Source organism: Quercus robur, chromosome 10 (genome assembly GCF_932294415.1).
Source record: "Quercus robur chromosome 10, dhQueRobu3.1, whole genome shotgun sequence".
Classification (NCBI taxonomy): Eukaryota; Viridiplantae; Streptophyta; class Magnoliopsida; order Fagales; family Fagaceae; genus Quercus; species Quercus robur.
Window position 1 is genome coordinate 50,889,007 of NC_065543.1, and position 19,604 is coordinate 50,908,610.

At 38.4% G+C, this 19,604-nt stretch overlaps 3 protein-coding genes and 1 pseudogene across 5 annotated transcripts; 2 read left to right on the plus strand and 2 right to left on the minus strand.

The window, feature by feature from the left end:
* LOC126702791 (tRNase Z TRZ1-like) lies at positions 1–10,334 on the minus strand. Of its 3 annotated transcripts, none has more exons than XM_050401647.1 (8): positions 9,636–10,334; positions 8,590–8,752; positions 8,408–8,478; positions 8,196–8,291; positions 6,966–7,070; positions 6,220–6,288; positions 6,022–6,096; positions 1–536 (listed from the first exon to the last, which is right to left on the minus strand). In XM_050401647.1, the coding sequence occupies exons 1-8, from the start codon at positions 10,017–10,019 to the stop codon at positions 462–464; spliced, it is 1,038 nt and encodes a 345-aa protein (XP_050257604.1). In that variant the 5' UTR covers positions 10,020–10,334; the 3' UTR covers positions 1–461. The 3 variants fall into 3 exon arrangements, with proteins under 3 accessions (XP_050257604.1, XP_050257603.1, XP_050257605.1); XM_050401646.1 differs by having other exon boundaries at positions 6,957–7,070; XM_050401648.1 differs by lacking the exon at positions 8,196–8,291 and having other exon boundaries at positions 6,957–7,070.
* A 757-nt stretch (positions 10,335–11,091) lies between these two features.
* LOC126704317 (uncharacterized) lies at positions 11,092–13,821 on the plus strand. The gene is made up of 3 exons (XM_050403314.1): positions 11,092–11,299; positions 12,213–13,467; positions 13,567–13,821. The coding sequence occupies exons 2-3, from the start codon at positions 12,220–12,222 to the stop codon at positions 13,819–13,821; spliced, it is 1,503 nt and encodes a 500-aa protein (XP_050259271.1). The 5' UTR covers positions 11,092–11,299; positions 12,213–12,219.
* Positions 13,822–13,829: 8 nt separating this feature from the next.
* Positions 13,830–15,554, plus strand: LOC126703374 (uncharacterized). Its single transcript, XM_050402335.1, has 3 exons — positions 13,830–14,064; positions 14,104–15,009; positions 15,119–15,554. Exon 2 carries the CDS (start codon positions 14,194–14,196, stop codon positions 15,007–15,009), a length of 816 nt encoding a protein of 271 aa, XP_050258292.1. The 5' UTR covers positions 13,830–14,064; positions 14,104–14,193; the 3' UTR covers positions 15,119–15,554.
* A 1,064-nt stretch (positions 15,555–16,618) lies between these two features.
* Positions 16,619–18,705, minus strand: LOC126704318 (GPN-loop GTPase QQT2-like; annotated as a pseudogene).
* Between the last annotated feature and the right edge of the window lie 899 nt (positions 18,706–19,604).

Sequence of the window (19,604 nt, forward strand, 5' to 3'; positions counted from 1 at the left end):
TTCGTCAAAATGAGCTTTCTCAGCTTTATGAATCATTTTTTTTGAGATCTTAAGTCAGTTGTCACACACAAAATGTGCTCTTACTACATTGTATCAAAAGGTAATTGCGTTGAGCCAGAATGAAAACAATCAAAATCAGTATATTGAGACAAATGAGAGGACCAATGTTTAGCCAATTTAATCCCCCCTACCTCTACACACCCACGCAGCCACCCGGGGAAAAAGAAGAAATGGATATGGCATCTCAAGAAAACCAACAAGCTTTAAAGAACATTCCCGACTAAGCATCCTGCTGGAATTCTTCTTGAAAATTGGGGGGCCTACATAAACCCACAAGCTTCAAAATCACAATGTCACCAACTCAGTTTTCTGAGCTAGTAGTGGGGGTTGCATGAATCTACTAACTCCAAAGTGGCAACAGCATTCAGGTGCTCAAAACAGAAACACTACTCCAGTTCCCATCAGAAACCTTCTGTGAGCACAAAAACTCGACCTGCTAAAGGTGAAGGCAAAGCAGATACAACTTGTTGAATTTCCTGACAAATCAAAGTACCAAATTAACAATATAATCAATATCAATATTATATATAAAAACAAAGACCTCATGTTAGAAAGTATGAGGCTGTGCCATGTGAAGCATTCCTAGAAGTTCTCTTTATTTAGTTAGAATTCTAAATCAACAAAGTTTGTGTGGGGCCTAATAATTTGTGGCCCAAGCCCACTCCTCGTTTGGGCCCAAGGCCTAAGCCGAGGAGAGCTGTCTCCAAAGACGCCTAATGAAAGCCCAAGAAGGGCACGAGGACATGGCCGAGGACGATCTTATGCTCAGCACCTCCCAAAACACCTGGATAAAAGAAGCAAACTCGGTACAGGGGCAGGGCAAGGGAAAAAGCCGCCAACACAGTAATACAGAATCCTGCATCTGACAAGCCTATACTCAAACTCATGCCCTTGTGCTTTTCCAGCAACCCCCAACCACTCTAGGTATGGATTGACTGGACAGACCTGCACCCCAAAAAGTAAAACTAACACGTGGACACAAAAAGGGGAATGAAACACTAGTATAAAAGGAGAAGAAAACAAAGCTAAAAGGGGGGGGGGGGGGGGGCAGTGAAGCCTAAGTCTTACAACCCTTGCTAATGAAGGGTTTAGCTAGTTAAGCCAAGCCCGTCCATACAAAAATTCCCGTAGGAACTACGACTAAACCGCTCACCTGTGCCCAAGATCATGCCTTTCAGGTCCACTCTCTACAAATCATATTGTTGGAGTCTTTTACATGCGAGCCCAACGTCGTCTATGGGTCGTTAAAAATCGAGTCCCTACAATTGGCGCCGTCTGTGGGAAGGGCTTGTGTCTTGGCATAGGCGATAGTTCGAGACAGTTCCCTTGTCATTTCTGCCAGCCGGTTATGGTGTTCTAGCGTAAAGTTACGTTAGGGGCTACGATCCTTGACTAGGGGCTACGTTTTATAGCGTCAGCCGCGCAGATGGTTATAGGGGCACGGCCAAGGAGCTAACTCCCCTAAAGCCAAGGTCCCATAGAAGAAAAACCACAAGTTTTGGACAGAACCAAGGCCTTGTATGGTCCTCGGACTCAAGCCTCTGAGGAAACCAACTACTTAGAAGAAAAACCACAAGTTTTGGACAGAACCAAGGCCTTGTATGGTCATCAGACTCAAGCCTCTGGGAAAACCAACTACTTAGAAGAAAAATCACAAGTTTTGGACAGAACCAAGGCCTTGTATGGTCCTCGGACTCAAGCCTCTGGGGAAACCAACTACTTAGACGAAAAACCACAAGTTTTGGACAGAACCAAGGCCTTGTATGGTCCTCGGACTCAAGCCTCTGGGAAAACCAACTACTTAGAAGAAAAACGACAAGTTTTGGACAGAACTAAGGCCTTGTATGGTTCTCGGACTCAAGCCTCTGGGGAAACCAACTACTTAGACGAAAAACCACAAGTTTTGGACAGAACCAAGGCCTTGTATGGTCCTCGGACTCAAGCCTCTGGGGAAACCAACTACTTAGACGAAAAACCACAAGTTTTGGACAGAACCAAGGCCTTGTATGGTCCTCGGACTCAAGCCTCTAGAGAAACCAACTACTTAGAAGAAAAACCACAAGTTTTGGACAGAATCAAAGCCTTGTATGGTCCTCGGACTCAAGCCTCTGGGGAAGCCAACTACTTAGAAGAAAAACCACAAGTTTTGGACAGAACCAAGGCCTTGTATGGTCCTCGGACTCAAGCCTCTGGGGAAACCAACTACTTAGAAGAAAAACCACAAGTTTTTGACAGAACCAAGGCCTTGTATGGTCCTCGGACTCAAGCTTCTGGAGAAACCAACTACTTAGAAGAAAAACCACAAGTTTTGGACAGAACCAAGGCCTTGTATGGTCCTCGGACTCAAGCCTCTGGGGAAGCCAACTACTTAGAAGAAAAACCACAAGTTTTGGACAGAACCAAGGCCTTGTATGGTCCTCGGACTCAAGCCTCTGGGGAAGCCAACTACTTAGAAGAAAAACCACAAGTTTTGGACAGAACCAAGGCCTTGTATGGTCCTCGGACTTAAGCCTCTGGAGAAACCAACTACTTAGAAGAAAAACCACAAGTTTTGGACAGAACCAAGGCCTTGTATGGTCTTCGGACTCAAGCCTCTGGGGAAGCCAACTACTTAGAAGAAAAACCACAAGTTTTGGACAGAACCAAGGCCTTGTATGGTCCTCGGACTCAAGCCTCTGGGGAAACCAACTACTTAGAAGAAAAACCACAAGTTTTGGACAGAACCAAGGCCTTGTATGGTCCTCGGACTCAAGCCTCTGGGGAAACCAACTACTTAAGAGGAAAAGTGCAGGGTTTGGACACAGCCGGGACGTTATATGGCCCTAAGAGTCTACCCCAGATGAGAGTTACCCATTGATAGTTGGGTTAATTCCTAGACCGACTGAAATCCGCATCCTACCTTCAGATCCTCGATACCAAGGGAATGGGTGCAATTGTTATAGGGTTAGGTGTTATCAAAACACGGCCAAAGCCCCTCACTGCTCGGCAACCCCCTCGGAGGGAATATTTAGTATTTATCGTTCTCGGATGGTCGCCGCGCATGCATTACGGGGCATTAAGCCATTATCTCATTTGGTAAGGTTCTGTTTCAAGGTTTCCTGCTTTAAGCATCACTAAAGGAAGATACATACATAGCGCATCCGTTCACAAAGTAATTGCTGCCGAAAGGAAAAGTATTTACAAAGAAATAAATTCATCTTTTATTAAGACAAAGAAATAGTATAGCGTACAATGAAAAGCTGGAATAAGTTTATACTAAAGCTAACTACATAAGCGAAAAGAAAGATACAAGAGAATAAAGAGAAAGCCGAGGAAGAAGTGCAGAGAAGAGGTTGGCTGCTGTTCCAAGACGTTGTCCAAGAAAACCATTCCTCAACACTTTTACATGCCTATAACTCAGGCAGCCAAAGAGCCCAACTTGGGGCCTGCACCGTTGAAGAAAAGGTGCAGGGAACCTGACTTCAGGCTAGCACCGTTGAAGAAAAGGTGCCGGGAGCTGGAAGTTGAGGAGCCTCCGTATAACCGCGCCCGCGATAGAGCAGACGGCGCTGATGGCAGAAAACCTTACTTCTGACGTGTCAAGGATCTGACGCGACCAGTACCTGCTTCGGATTTTGGCTAAAAGAGGTAGAGATACCATCCCCACCTTACCAAGATGGAAGATCATCTTGAGTTTGTGTCTACCCTGTCCAGACCACCTCACCTTGAGTTTCGGAGGGACCCGGTGCCTCTGTGGCGGGTGTAGTTCCTTCACCCCTACACGTGCCTTAGGCATATTGCACTAAGGGTGGGAAGCACTAGATATGGAGACTCTAATTATGGTTGAAGGATTACGATTGTGAAGAAAACCGAAGGGTTTGTATGTAAGAGGAGTAACCTCCTATCCTGCTTATTTAAAGGGAAAGGAGGAGATATTTGATTTATGCAGAGTTCCAAGGAACGCTACGGACAAGGAGGACTTGGCTCAGTCTCCAACGCCATCTGCAACCATAAAATTAAAAGATCCTCGTGAAGGCACGTCTCGAGCATTGTAATATCAAAGAACGCCGCGTGACTAAAAGTTAAAGGGGCGCCTCTTATAATTTGGTGCATCTTCTATGCAAATGGAAAGGCACAGACATCGATGAAGTACAGAATCTGAGCGAGTCATGATGAGAACTCAACATAATCAAAACCCTCCTCCCCAACTAAAGTCGGGCAGCAGGATTTTGAGGGGCTATTGTGGGGCCTGATAATTTGTGGCCCAAGCCCACTCCTCGTTTGGGCCCAAGGCCTAAGCCAAGGAGAGCTGTCTCCGAGGACGCCTAATGAAAGCCCAAGAAGGGCACGAGGATATGGCCGAGGACGATCTTATGCTCAGCACCTCCCAAAACACCTGGATAAAAGAAGCAAACTCGGTACAGGGGCAGGGTAAGGGAAAAGGCCACCAACACAGTAATACAGAATCCTGCATCTGACAAGCCCATACTCAAACTCATGCCCTTGTGCTTTTCCAGCAACCCCCAACCACTCTAGGTATGGGTTGACTGGACAGACCTGCACCCCAAAAAGTAAAACTAACACGTGGACACAATAAGGGGAATGAAACACTAGTATAAAAGAAGAAGAAAACAAAGCTAGAGGGGGGGGGGGGGGGGGCGGTGAAGCCTAAGTCTTACAACCCTTGCTAATGAAGGGTTTAGCTAGTCAAGCCAAGCCTGTCCATACAAAAATTCCCGTAGAAACTACGACTAAACCGCTCACCTGTGCCCAAGATCATGCCTTTCAGGCCCACTCTCTACAAATCATATTGTTGGGGCCTTTTACATACGAGCCCAACGTCGTCTATGGGTCGTTAAAAATCGAGTCCCTACAGTTTGCATTTATATCAAAGTATTAGTTCATTAAATTAGCCAATAGAGTAAATGCTTATATTAATTATCTATAGTTGTGCATTAATTATTTATATCAAATAAATTTATATGATTATTTTTATAAATCTATATAAGAGATAGTTTTTAGTTGGAATAATAATAATAATAAATTTAGATTATAACATTCTTACTCATGATTAGTTGCTTTGACAACAATTGACACGAGCAATAAAAAAAATTTAAATGTTTGTGAATTCACTAAAATAAATCTTAGTTTTTTAAATTTCCTAACTCCTTTCAGTTACATGTAATATATATATATATATATATATGTGTGTGTGTGTGTGTGTGTGTGTGTTTAATATAATTTTTCTACATTTATATGAGAAACAATAATTGAAGGATATATGCATTTTTTTAGTAGGCATGAAACATGCTTATCTATATTAACCACCATATCATGCAATTTTCAATTTGTGAACACACACACATAGTATGATTTCTATTTTGTCTATAAAATAACTAAAGATTACAATTTTTTACAAGTAAAATTATTCAAAAAAAATTTTATACATCAATAGTTTGGGGATATGAATCATGAATATCTCTATTGGAAATTGAGGTGCCAACCAATTAACTTACAAGATTCTTGGCAAACTTATTGAAATATTGGAGAAAATTAATAATAAATTACACCGCACATTGTGCGGGAATTTAACTAGTTACCATTAAGGAGACAAAAGGAAGACCTTATAAGATACAACTGGACCATCCCATACAATACACCCACAATGATTTACTAAGTTTATCACACACACTATTGCTCTGTCAATTTTTTAAATGTATGAAGGCTTAATAGCAGATGACGACTCTTTTTAGTCAATATTACCACCCATGCCCATGCTTCTGTGCTATATGGCAACCAATGAGTTAGTTCACTTCTTGGTAGTGGGGGGTTGATCAAATAGAAGAGATAATATCTTGCTGATAGAACTGATTTGCTGCTAGAAGAGTATCAAGAACTCATTATGTGGGTTGTAACCCTGTGACTGATCCACTGAGGAGACTTTAAGAATAAATTAGGCAAAAGAATTGCTTTATATAGTACCTCAGCTGTATGACGAGCTGAAAAGTGTATTAGAAGAATTGCTTTGTTCTCAAATCTTTCTGCATGACCTATTATCTGGTAAAATCTCATAACAAAAACACAATAAGAAACCCAGGAAGGTGCATCAGACAAGACACAGGCCAATAAGGAAGTGCATGCAGCATGATAGTTTCCAAAAGAAGAGTTTAACAACTAAACCTCAGATATATGTGTGTGTCCGTAATCTCTTGCACCCTCCACTTGAACAGAGTTATCAACAAAGGTGCACTGCATGAAAAGATTATGTAAACAATTAATAAGGGCCTCACCCACAATGCAAACCATGACAGATGCTCCCAACAATTTTGAGCAGTACAACCTATGTAGATGGTAAATATGAGTGACTTTGTGCATGTGTCTGTTAATACATGCTTTTGTATTCTATTTACACACAGAAGTGTTAATGAGATACTCTTGTTGACCTGGTATCTGCATGAGCCAAATTGCATGAGTGATCAATATTTAATACCACAAAATGGGGAAAAAAGGGGAAATTTTCAGTTGACACTTCCTCTCATTTGGTCTACATGATCTAAAGCAAGTGTGTGTTATTGAGTTTTGAGAATAGCAATCTATCACAAATCCACCTCTCATTAATTACAGTGCAATATGTTCAATTGCAAGCCACCAGAAGACACCGACTAAAGATTATATTATAAAGAAAAGACGCCACATTTATATCACTCTAGACTACAAAAACAAACAGCAAGTTAGCGACCAGAGTTACTCCATTCTTTTCTTATCCTTATTTTCTGATAAGTTTGATCACAGTTACCTTTGACTGTAAAACTACAACTGGTGCAAGAAGTTAAAAATGGTCTGATAAAATTAAACCTTGATATACCAAAATGTCAAAGTATATGTAAAGTAACACAGCATAATCAAAGTAAATGCACCTCCATAACTAGAATTCTTGATCTCAAGGCATCAATGTTATTTTGGTCAACTATGAAGTCGGACATGGTATCTCCAGTGAAAGCAATTTCAGGTACTGTCACAGTGTATGTAATCTGCAAATAAACAGTCCCAGCCTTGTTTAATATATTATAATAAAGAAAAAATAAATAAATAAAATAAAGAGCAAGGTTGGTAGAGACAGGGACATAAATTTCAAAAACAATAAGGCCATATTAACAAAAAAAAAAAAATGTCAAAACCTTCTGAGCATTAAAAATAAAAGAGGAAAATAGAAGCCCAGCTAGATATTAGGTAAAATGGTAGAACTTTCCAAAGCAAACATCTATTAAAACATGTTCTGAGGTTTCAATATAATTGCTGAACCTTTTACATAAAACATGTTCTGAGGTTTCAATATAATTCCTTGATGTAGCAAAAGCCAAAAATGTATGTCTTGAAACTCAAACAACGCCCCATAAAACTCTAAGCTTATTTTCCATATTCCAAACATATTTCAACCAAAAAAAAAAATTGCATACAATGAAATAACACATGATAACAGAAAAGAAAACCCAATATTCAAAACAGTACAGCATATCTTCCAACTGCGGATGCTATACATGGATTTTTAAACTTTGGAATGAAAGCAGGCGAAAATGATAAATTTTGGGATACTGTCTACTGCTTTTACTCATGGTCATGGCTATTTTCTCACATCCCACTTCTAGTTCTCTCCATATCAAATTAACAGGGGAAAGGAAGAATATTGCAGTTTGTTAAATTACCGATTGTCCCAAAAGCTTAAGCTATTAAGAAATGATGAGTTTAATCACTTAACCATAATTCTAACACTTCCCCTCACTTGGGGCCTAAACTTCCCCTCACTTGGGGCCTAAACTTCCCCTTAGTAAGTGGGAGCCCAACAAGTGGGAATTTAACATTTTAAATGGGAGATAGAGTGAAGACAGGGATCAAACTCAGAATCTCCTGCTTTGATACCATGTTAAATTACCGATTGTCCCAAAAGCTTAAGCTATTAGAAAATGGTGAGTTTAATCACTTAAACATAATTCTAACACAGTCAATAAGTGGTAGCACAGTTGCATAAAAAAGTGCAATTTATTTATAAATAATCTATAAAAAATTGCAATATAAAGGTCCCCCAGAATGTAAAGGAAGCAAATTTCCAATCACATAGTATCAGTAAGAAGTTTATGAAGGCAACTATCAAGACAGACCTCCACACCTGATAACTTCAAATTCTTAATCTCGTTCCCAGGAAGGCCAATGTACTCCTGCTTAAGTTTCTGTTTTACAGAGTAAACTACATAACCCTGTCATGAATCATTCACAGTCAATAAATACTAAAAATGGCTCAAAGTATATACTAATTCATCAGCATCTGAATGGAAAGCCATAAGAGAAAAAAAATTACAACTAATAAAGATACCTGGCTTGGAATGACATGGTACGTCTTAAAAGCTCTTACTTTAAGGTCTTTTCTCAAATAAAACTCTTCTCCTGAAAATAAAAGTTCTATAAGCTTACTTAAAACTACATTATGCGAAAGGAGAGCAGAAGAGACCAACATTTTCAGTTGATGAAAGAATTCAATTCAAGATCAGCCATTACCAACATCCAAGCCAATTAGATTATGCTTCAGCTCTGATTGGTCCATTCTTCTGTGCACCTCAAAGAGTTGTTCTACATCTGCTTTTATACATGTTGGTACAATGATTGTTGGGGGCTTCATTCTGTATAAGCCACGAGTTGCAACATACATGGGGAGTCCTCCCTTTCAAGATATTAAGTTATAAGTAGAACTCAAGAAAAAGAGTCCATGTGTAATCTATACTAATTAATCTCTTTAGTGAGACTTAAAAGACATAATTTAGAAGTTTAAAATCAGCTAAAACTTGTGAAAGTATCAAAATCCAGATTAAATGAATTTCATGGAAATTTTGATAAATAATGCCATGAAAATAGGAGAAAACCCCTTTTTTCATGATTTTTCTTTCTGGAAGAATGGGAGCAGGGAGGTTGGAACTGTTTGATATGTTTAAATTCTATATTCAGACTATGTGAGAAATTCAAAAATTGTTTGCATTGATAGACATAGAAAAATATGCCATAACATTAGATAATAGTCAAAAGATCCATTACAATGCACACAATTAAAAAACAGAAACCTATCTTTTACATCTATCCAATGACGTGATGCATCAAATGAATCTATCTAGGCACTAAAGTAGAGTTCTTCAGCTCTTAGTCATCTTGTAGTACAACACTAAACAGTGAATATATCTTCAACTACTTTTAGTTCCAAACTCATTCAAAACCCAGTACCAAAACAACAATAAAAGCTCCACAATGTTCCACACAACACTACAAATCATCACACTACTAGCACATATATCCCAAACCCAATAAAAGAAAACAAAAAAACAAAAATTACACAAGCAGTTACCTAGTATTTACCATCTAACCACACTAAATTGTCAAAAACTCGAACTGGCCCAATACAGAACAGTGCATACAAAACTAAATTCAACAAAAACCCAGAACACAAAAGGCACAAAGAATGAAAAAAAAAAAGTCAAAATTTTGAAAAGTCAAAATTTTGCAATACAAAGAGAAAGAAAAAAAAAAATGGTAAGCAAAGCACAGAACACACTCACAATGTGGTCCATGTGGGCATGGGAGATACAGAGAAAGTCTTGTTGTATAGCTTGGTGGGGACAGCGACCAATATCAAAGGCTATATTGAGAGAAGGGAAAATTATGCAGGTTTCATGGCCTGCGATTGACAAACCCTTTACTGGGTACCCTTGTATATTCATAACACACTTGGTTTTGTTCGAGCTCTCTTTGTCTTCGGCCTGCCCAGAATCTTTGGTTCCAGTTTCCATGGCTTCAACAAACTTACTCACGGTCTTGGTCCACAAGGCGAGGAGCTGGTCTGGGTTGCAGAGTCGAGGAGGTGGTATTTCTCTCTCAACCAAACCCATCTTCCTTGACAAACCCACCATCCCATGGCAGACCCAGAGTGACCACAAACCCATCTTCCTTTTCTTTGATTTAACTCATTCTTTAGATTTTTTTTTTCTCGACAACACACAGAACACCACAAACCCACAATCACAACCCTCAAAAACACCAATTACAACCCACAAATACACAACTCACTCACGGATAGTTGCGGCAGAAATTTTGTTTTCAATTCTTCCTCTCCACCGCCCAAATGCTTCTTCCTGGATCGTTCTCACAGAAAATGGGTCTCGCGAAGAGGCAAATGAAGATTTAAAGAAAGAAAGAAACAGAAAAGAAATAAAGAAGAAGAAGAAGAAGAGGGAAGAACTGCGCCTGAAGGAAGAAAAAAAATGGAGGTTTTGAGCGAAATAACCTCCTTCAGCCTTTCTATTTTGTAAGTTAGACAACGTTTGAAACAATTTTGGAAAATAGCATCTCGAGTTTCAAAAAATCGAGATCCACTTAAAAAACTCGACCTTCAAATACTCGCTTTCCGTTATTTTATTCCGACTGACGTGGACAATGTTGCCACCTAGATCTCGAGTCTTTGAGACTCGAGATCCTTGAATTTTATTCCGACTTTTATTTAACCAAATTTTATTTAATTTATTTTGTGTACGAAATAAATTAAATAAAAATACAAGGATATCGAGTCTTAAAGACTCGAGATCCTTGAATTTTTAAACAAATTTTATTTAACCAAATTTTATTTAATTTATTTTGTGAACGTAAATTAAATAAAAATACAAGGATATCGAGTCTTAAAGACTCGAGATTCTTGAATTTTTAAACAAATTTTATTTAACCAAATTTTATTTAATTTATTTATTAAATAAAAATACAAGGATCTCGAGTCTTGAAGACTCGAGATCCTTGAGTTTTTAAACAAATTTTATTTAACCAAATTTATTTAATTTATTTTGTGTACTTAAATAAATTAAATAAAAATACAAGGATCTCGAGTCTTAAAGACTCGAGATCCTAAAAATTAAATTACCCACTACAGCTACAGCACTTTACGTTCGTGGGGGTAAAAATGCAAGTAACTCGAGTCTTATAGACTCGAGTTCTACTGGGGAAAATTATTAAAACAGAGCACTCTGAACACTCAGCCCGTATAACACACTTTCTAACATTCTACACAGCCTTCTCACCCAAAAACAGAGTATCCTCACTGAGTCTCTCAGCCTCACTAACTCTTACCCTCACTAACTCTCACTCACCCATAACTCCTACACCACATTGCCTCTCACTCTCACTCATCACACTGCCTCTCTCACTGCTCTTCCCTCTCAACAAATTGATATCTCAGGTAAGGGTTTGCATAATTTGATTGTCATTGTAGTTGGGTATTAGTTGTCTATGGGTGTGGGTTAAAGAGTTTGACTAATTATTTTGTACATAGTTGACATAACTTAGTTAATTTACTTATATTGTGTGTTATAGAAGTTTGTTTTGTTAGTGTTAATTTTTTGAGTATTTATTTGCCCATTTTGTGTGTTACAATTATTTTTGACTTTATTCATCATTATTTTGGGTATGAAATGTGTAGTGATTGAATGGAATGAATGGGTATCATAATATCTTAAAATGTGGTTACCTACAATACATGACTGTATAAGGAATTGGTCATTTTGGAAACGATTTGGTATTTGGAAATGACATTTGAGAATTATTTGATCTTTTTATGTTGATCAGGTTAGTGGAAAACTAAGGCTTGTTTGAAAGCTAAGAAATATAAGTTTTATTTAGAATTGTACGGACTATGGTAAAGGAATTAGGTGATATCATTAGTTTTCTGCCTTTGATGAAAATCTTAACATTGGAATTGTTATCATGACTGAGCCTTATGACTAATCATAAACAGTTTAGAGTAATGCTCATACCATGTTTTTAACTTGTATTATGGTATATTACTTGCCAAGCGATGGTCTAAGGTTTTGAGTGTGGTAACTTATATTTCTGTTCTAAAGTCTGGATCAGAACCATATGTTTACATAAGATCTACCTTAATTAGTTTGTTGAGTATCAATAGGCGACTCCAATGTTTTGCAACTAAGGTTGGGTGGTTATTGCTGTTGTCTGGACCTGTGGGCATGTACTGGTGAAATAACTGGATGGTTCGTTAGTTTTAATTGTCTGTGTGTGTTAGTTGATTAAATTGTGTTCTTGTTAAATTGTGTTCTTGTTATCAACTAACTAACATAGTAACTTGACTTGAACAGGTTCACAATGCCTGAAATTGATATAATCCTATACCACGGTGGTCCGCTTAAGAATGTCAATGCTAACAAGGGATTGCCATTTGAAGGGCCGGGTATAAAGACCTATTATACCCAAATTGATCGTAGGTTGAAGACCCTTGACGAATTGAAGAAGATTATCATGGAAGAGTTGTGTGAGAATCCTGCTATACACAACATACAAATTACTTATCGTATGCCAAACGAAATCTTGAAGCATCGGATTAATTACAAGTATATGGTGATAGAAACAGACAAACATGTAAAGATCATGTTTGACAAGTTGGAAAGAATAGGTGAAGTAACTAACATTGAGTTGTACATACAATTGGAGCCACGTGCAGTTTGGGAAGAGGATATCCAACAAACGACTACAAGCTTACAGGTTATGGTTCCAGATGCTCAATATGAGTATTCTACACATGTAGAGGATGATTATGTTCATGCCGATGGTGATGTTCATGTTGATGGTGATGATGATGATGATGATGATGATGATGATGATGATGACTATGTTGATGAGACTACTGCCATTAACAATGATGATGACGATGATGATGACGACTATGTTGATGAGAATATTGCCATTAATGGTGAAGATTTTGTAGATAGAGATGAGTATGAAGACACGATTGGCAGAGACCTTGGGGACTTTGAGAGGGACATTGATGACGATCAGACATTGGATGGTAGTGAACCTTATGTAGACAATGTCATTAGTGTCCAAAACATTACGAATACAATCCCTGCCTACGCACCTCCTGCATTGTCATTCTCTGCAAATACTTGGGAACATATGGTTGATCCTTCACATATTGATATGCCATTTGTGTCTACTTGGAAAGAGGGGATGAATTTGTGCAAAGGGTTGACTTTTGCCAATAAAGAGGAGGTGAAGCACGTATTAACAATTTGTGCCCTCAAGGAAAACAAACATTTTACGATCATTAGGTCGACGACGAAAAAACTTTGTGCAAAATGCGTGCATGAGTCATGCAAGTGGTATGTCTGCGCAGTTATGAAGCCCGATCTCCACAAACTATGGATGGTCACCGTGTATGTGGGTCCTCACACGTGTATAGTGACTGGGGTGCGAAATGATGGTAGAATGATGAGTTGTAATTTTATTGCATCAGACATCCATAAGAAGTTATGTGAGGATCACACTACCCCAGTTAAGCATCTCAGATCCATGATAGAGACGAAATATAGTGGGCAGAAGCCTTCTTACTACAAGGTATGGGATGCGAAACAAAAGGCGATTGCGATGATGTTTGGGAATTGGGAAGAGTCTTACCAAAGATTGCAAAAATTGCTAATGGCATATATTGATTAGGACCCGACTACCCAAGTGTTCTATCGTATCACATCCACCGATGAAGATGACGCCGTATTGTTGCATTATGTGTTTTGGTCTTTCGGTCCATGCATATCAGGATTCAAATACTGCAAGCCGGTTATCAGTATTGATGGGACCCATCTGTATGGTAAATATCAGGGAAAGTTGTTGGTCGCAATGGCAACTGACGCTAACAACAAGGTATTCCCTCTCGCGTTTGCTGTTGTGGATTGTGAGTCAGGGTCCAGTTAGAGGTGGTTTTTACAGTGCCTCCGAGATACGATTGGCCACGTGATACCTAAGGAAGGCATTTGCATAATTTCTGACCGACATCTCGGTATCAAAAACGCCATTGCAAACTGGCCTAGAAGGGAAGATGGAAGTACACCAGTATTTCATAGATATTGCCTTCGACATGTTGTTAGCAACTTCAACACCCATTTTCAGAACTCAACTCTAAAGTCAACGGCGTTGAAAGCGGGATATGCTACTCAGGTGGTGAAATTTGATGCCATAATGGAGTCCATTAAGCAGGTGGAAATTGAGGCCATTAGGAATAAGAAGAAGGTGACGGGGAAGGATGGCAAGGAAAAGAATCAAGATTATCTTCCATACACATACCTAATGGGCGAGTCTGTGGATATGTGGAGCCAGTCACATGATGGTGGGAGACGTTTTGGGGCAATGACAACCAATATATCAGAGTGTTTCAATGGTGTACTAAAAGGTGCACGAGGTCTTCCTATTGCCGCATTAGTTGAGTTCACTTGGAACAAACTTGTTCAATATTTCCATGACCGGCGTAAAGAATACCATTTTGAGTTCTCAGAGGGTAAGAAATGGAGTGAATATGCCAATCGTACGTGGGATGCAAATAAGTGTAAATCCGAGAAACATTATCTCAAGCCATTTAGCAATGAAGAGCTGATATTTCAAGTAGTTACCCAACTCAACACATGTAGCGCAGGAGGGGGAAACCACAGTTATGAAGTTCGGTTACAGGAAAAAAAATGCAGTTGTGGGAAATGGCAAAACATAGGGATCCCCTGTTCACATGCAATTAGAGTATGTGACTATTTACATATTGATTCGACCGCATATATTCACCCATGTTATGGCTTGAACAATGCCCTTAACACTTATGAGCATGCATTTGTGATTCCAAAGTCGCAGTCGTTGTGGCGGGATCCCATAGGGCCAAAGTGGTTGCCTAATCCAGCATTGTTGCGGGCTAAAGGTCGACCAGTGAAGTCGAGAATAAGGAATGAGATGGATGGGGTAAGGAATAAGAATCGAGAACCGGGATGGCGGAGGGAGGATGCAGATTTCATAGAGAGTCAACCCAAGCAGACATGTGGACTGTGTCATGTTTCCGGGCATAACCGCAGAAAATGTCCGCAGTCCCGTGGCGCTTCCACCAGCGGTCATGTTCCAGACTAGGTAGGTAGATGGCAAAAAGTTATGCATCGGTTAAATAATTGTTATTCATTCCATGTTTACTTATTGTTTAGTATATTGTCTCCTAACGTGATTACTCTATGTTTTTCAGGCATGCTTCCATGGATGACGTTTTTGTCATGTGGACCGACGATCTTAGGAAAAGTGACTACGTTGTATTGGCTATGTGAACTTTTTGGCTTTTGTTGAATGTACTTGTAATTCTTAATCCAATGTACCTTTATGAAGATTGTGATTTGAGTAGTATGGTTAGAACTGCAAATTAAGCGTGGTTGGGCATGTTTAGAATTCACAGAATTAAGAATGTCTTTCTGCTGCGATGTAGGTGCATTTCCATTGTAAAACCCTGTTTATGCAGAGACTGTAAAATTTTCTATAGTTTGGTCCCTATTGAGAGCACGTTTCGATGTAATTTAAGTGCATTTACATTCTCGGCTTCTCTGCCTCTCAATGACTGTTTATAGATCACATTCTCAGCAATTTTCCCGTTTCTGCTTTACCTATCAGCAGTATTGTATGTACAGAGGAGTGAAAAAAAAAATTTCCACAATGAAACTCGAGTCTCAAAAACTCAAGTTCCATTGGTGAAATTTTTTCCCCAAATACTCTGTTTAGGCCGAGAGCCTACAAAAACAGGGGATTTGGGGAAAAAAAAATTTCCCAGTGGAACTCGAGTCTTTGAGACTCGAGTTCCAGCTGGGGAATTTTTTTCCCCCCCATCCCCTGTTTAGGCCGAGAGCCTTCAAAAACAGGGGATTGGGGGAAAAAAAATTTCCCCAGTGGAACTCGAGTCTTTAAGACTCGAGTTCCAGCTGGGGAATTTTTTTCCCCCAAATCCCCTGTTTAGGCCGAGAGCCTTCAAAAACAGGGGATTTGGGGAAAAAAAAATTTCCTAGTGGAACTCGAGTCTTTGAGACTCGAGTTCCAGCTGGGGAATTTTTTTCCCCCCCATCCCCTGTTTAGGCCAAGAGCCTTCAAAGTTCCACTGGGGAAATTTTTTTTCCCCAAATCCCCTGTTTAGGCCGAGAGCCTACAAAAACAGGGGATTTGGGGGAAAAAATTTCCCCAGTGGAACTCGAGTCTTTAAGACTCGAGTCTTTAAGACTCGAGTTCCAGCTGGGGAATTTTTTCCCCCTAAATCCCCTGTTTAGGCCGAGAGCCTTCAAAAACAGGGGATTGGGGGAAAAAAAATTTCCCCAGTGGAACTCGAGTCTTTAAGACTCGAGTTCCAGCTGGGGAATTTTTTTTCCCCAAATCCCCTGTTTAGGCCGAGAGCCTACAAAAACAGGGGATTTGGGGGAAAAAATTTCCCCAGTGGAACTCGAGTCTTGAAGACTCGAGTTCTAGCTGGGGAAATTTTTTTTCCCCAAATCCCCTGTTTAGGCCGAGAGCCTACAAAAACAGGGGATTTGGGGAAAAAAATTTCCATTTATATACAAGAAAGATGATCCACAGAGCATGACACATTTTGGTGCAAAATTCCTAAAACAATCTTGCAATGCAAAGCACAATATTTTGTTAAGAAAACTAAAAAAAACCATCTATGAAGAAGGAAAAAAAATATATATATATAAAAATGTAAGAGAACATATGACTATCAACATTGACATAATTTTGATTAGCAACAATGAAATGTTCACTCTCTCAACCACCATTTTTGCAAATGTCTAAAATCTTAGCCTTTGGATTACATTTGGAAATTACTAGAGGCAAAGTCTCTACACATTATTAAAACACTAATTTAAGTCTAAAATCACACGTTATGCAAAACTATATGCCGTTAAATCAGTGGTTTAGTACATTAGTCACTAGTGAAAATTCTATACAAAGTTTTGCTTCAAGAAAATTTTGTTAGCATTGTAGCTGTACTAAAAGGAGAATTTGGAAACTTCTTCATCTTCATCCTCATCCTCATCTATAGCATCTTCATCATCATAGGGATCTCATAATCATCATCATCATCATCTTCTATTTCTTCATCTTCCTCATCCATCATGGTTTTACTCCTATCTCCTTTGTCCTTCAGACCAGTGCTCAAGACAACAGTTTCTCCCCTAGATTTCTCCATATCCTTCCTCAATTTATCGAAGTTCTCCTTCCTGCGATCTTCCTCCAAACGTTGCTTCTCTGCCCATCTCTTGTCAAGATCAGCCTCGGCACTTGCTTCAATGGCCTTGACCGTAAATTCCAGCACCAGAAACAGCAGACACACCAACTGACCGTAAATTCTTGTAGAACTCATCCAGCACAAGGGCAAGGCTCTGAGTTAGAGTTGATGTGTATGAGCTGTCTGAACTTACTGCTGCGTGAAAGGCCTCAAAGTCATCCATCCACTGCATGCACATCAGCATTCAAGACAAGGATATAAATACAAAACAAAATCTGCTTGTATATATATGCAAGTTAACTAGACGATAAAGGGAATGGAGAAAAAATTAGTGTCCCAAGCAAAGGGTGAGAAAACAGCTGCAGAATCAGATTTAGACCATCATACCAAATACTTGGTTTAAAAGAGGCAAAATGAAGAGTCAAATTTAAATTTTCAGAAAATATGAGAAGTGGAGAGAATTAAGGATATTTACTTTTTCTTTCTTTTTTCATCATTTGGCTTTGAAAAGAAAGGAGCAAAAATATTTAGAATAATTTTTAAAAATAAATAAAAAAGACTAACCAGCTGAGGTAGAATTCCAAAATAACCTTGGCAATCAAACATGATAGAAATGAACATTATATTTTTCTGTTAGAACCACTAACAAAATTTGGCATGATAGAAAACGCACAGCTTTGTGTAATACAAATTCAACTAGGCTAAAAAGATCCCAAACACTAATGAGTTTACCCTAATTTAGCTTCTCAATGCACCAAACAGACTGGGTACCTGAATAAGTCTTTTTTTTTTTTAATATACGGTAATCAAAGTTTTATTGAATAAAAAATATATACAATGAACACTCTACTTAAAACAATTACAAGTAAAAGAAAACTGACACATTGTAGAAAATCAGAAATGGAAATATGTTGTGTGAAACCCCAAATTCTAGACCACTGAAACGAAGTCCCAATTAGTATATAGACTTCAAAAGATCTAAACATATTGATATTAATATTACTTGCTTGACTAATGAAATTGTTAGTTTTCACTTTGGGGTTTAGTTCCAAAGGTTCACCAACATAAGAAATATTCAAAATTTATCAGCAAACAGAAGCATCAGTACTTTTTTTTTTTTGGGGTAACTAGAAAGCTAGAAGCACAGGGGTTTAAATAATGTAACTTCAACGTAAATTATGTACTTGAAGGGTCAAGTAAAAACAAACCTCCAAGGCAAATTGATGTTGAGCCACATCAGTCTTGTTGAATGCCAGCACAAGAGGCAACATCCAACATAAGAAAATCCGTATAACATCTTTCAGTCTTTATCTCCAAACAGTAAACATACCACAAAGTTCCCAAAAATCCAAACCCATATAAATCAACGAAAAGACAACCAATAATACTTTTAAACAAAACCGATTAGGGTTAATTTAATCACCTGCCATCCCTACAACAATGATGATAACTGGTTTTCTCTTGAAGTTGGTTGACGAAGTCCCAGCCTGGCCAGATGATGATCCCTCAATATTTAGCTTATCCATTGTCTCAGCAAGCTCCTCTTTTTCTTTACCCTTTGCCTTTGACATAGATTCAATCAATGAAAAATCAGTACTGTGCATCATCCAACTAACAAAATTAAGCTAAATCTATTCATCCAAAAATAAATTAAGCTAAATCTTACATTAATCAGGGACTACAAGTGTTACAGAAAACCAAAAAACAAAAATTCAGATACTGAATCTGCGAATCATGGGTTTATATATATTTATAAAAATTGGGACCTAGCTAGCAAAACCTAGATTCATATATACCTAGGGTGCAACTACTGGCATTCTTTCAAAGATCTTTTCCACAGTAAAACTAAAATATCAAAGCAGTCAAAAAGCACGCTTCCCTTTATTTTCTAAACAACTAACAGAGAAAAACACAAAAAAAATGAACTAATTTAAAGTAAAGAAATAAAACACTCAAAATGTAAAATTCTACACTTTTCTTTGTCTGTATGTTCCTATTACTTTCCTTTGTTTTCTCAACCACCAAACATAGATAAAACACATGAAAGATGAACTAATATATATATATATATATATATAAACGCGCTCAAAATGTAAAATCATACACTTTCCTTCATTTCCTAAGTTTACTCAACTAACCTCCAAGAAATCAAGATTTTCAAGAACGTGCCGAATATATTTAATGATCCGAGTTCTTGTCTCAAAAATTTGTCGAACCTCCATATTCAACATCAAATCTAAATAGCGTTGTTGATACAATAAGGAGCAGCTATATATATATATATATATATATATATATATATATAAAATTCAAAAGGTGTTAGTAACTACCCAATTGTAGTAACATCACAAACGTGGAAACCCTTTGACACCAACAATATCACCATGCTTCACAGTTGAATGGAACCTAGAAAATTCTTCCTCATTCAAATCTGACTTGCTGCATCATGGAAATGAAGAATCTCTCAATC

Excerpts from the sequence above, each read along its gene's own strand:
- LOC126704317 (XM_050403314.1), top strand. The coding sequence starts at position 12,220 with ATGCCTGAAATTGATATAATCCTATACCACGGTGGTCCGCTTAAGAAT. Across the intron at positions 13,468-13,566 it reads AGAAGCCTTCTTACTACAAG|GACCCGACTACCCAAGTGTT; the intron begins GTATGGGATGCG and ends TATATTGATTAG.
- LOC126703374 (XM_050402335.1), top strand. The coding sequence starts at position 14,194 with ATGGGCGAGTCTGTGGATATGTGGAGCCAGTCACATGATGGTGGGAGA.
- LOC126702791 (XM_050401646.1), bottom strand. The coding sequence starts at position 10,019 with ATGGGTTTGTGGTCACTCTGGGTCTGCCATGGGATGGTGGGTTTGTCA. Across the intron at positions 6,289-6,956 it reads CAAGAATTCTAGTTATGGAG|TGCACCTTTGTTGATAACTC; the intron begins GTGCATTTACTT and ends CTTTTCATGCAG. Across the intron at positions 537-6,021 it reads CAGCTCGTCATACAGCTGAG|GAAATTCAACAAGTTGTATC; the intron begins GTACTATATAAA and ends TTGATTTGTCAG.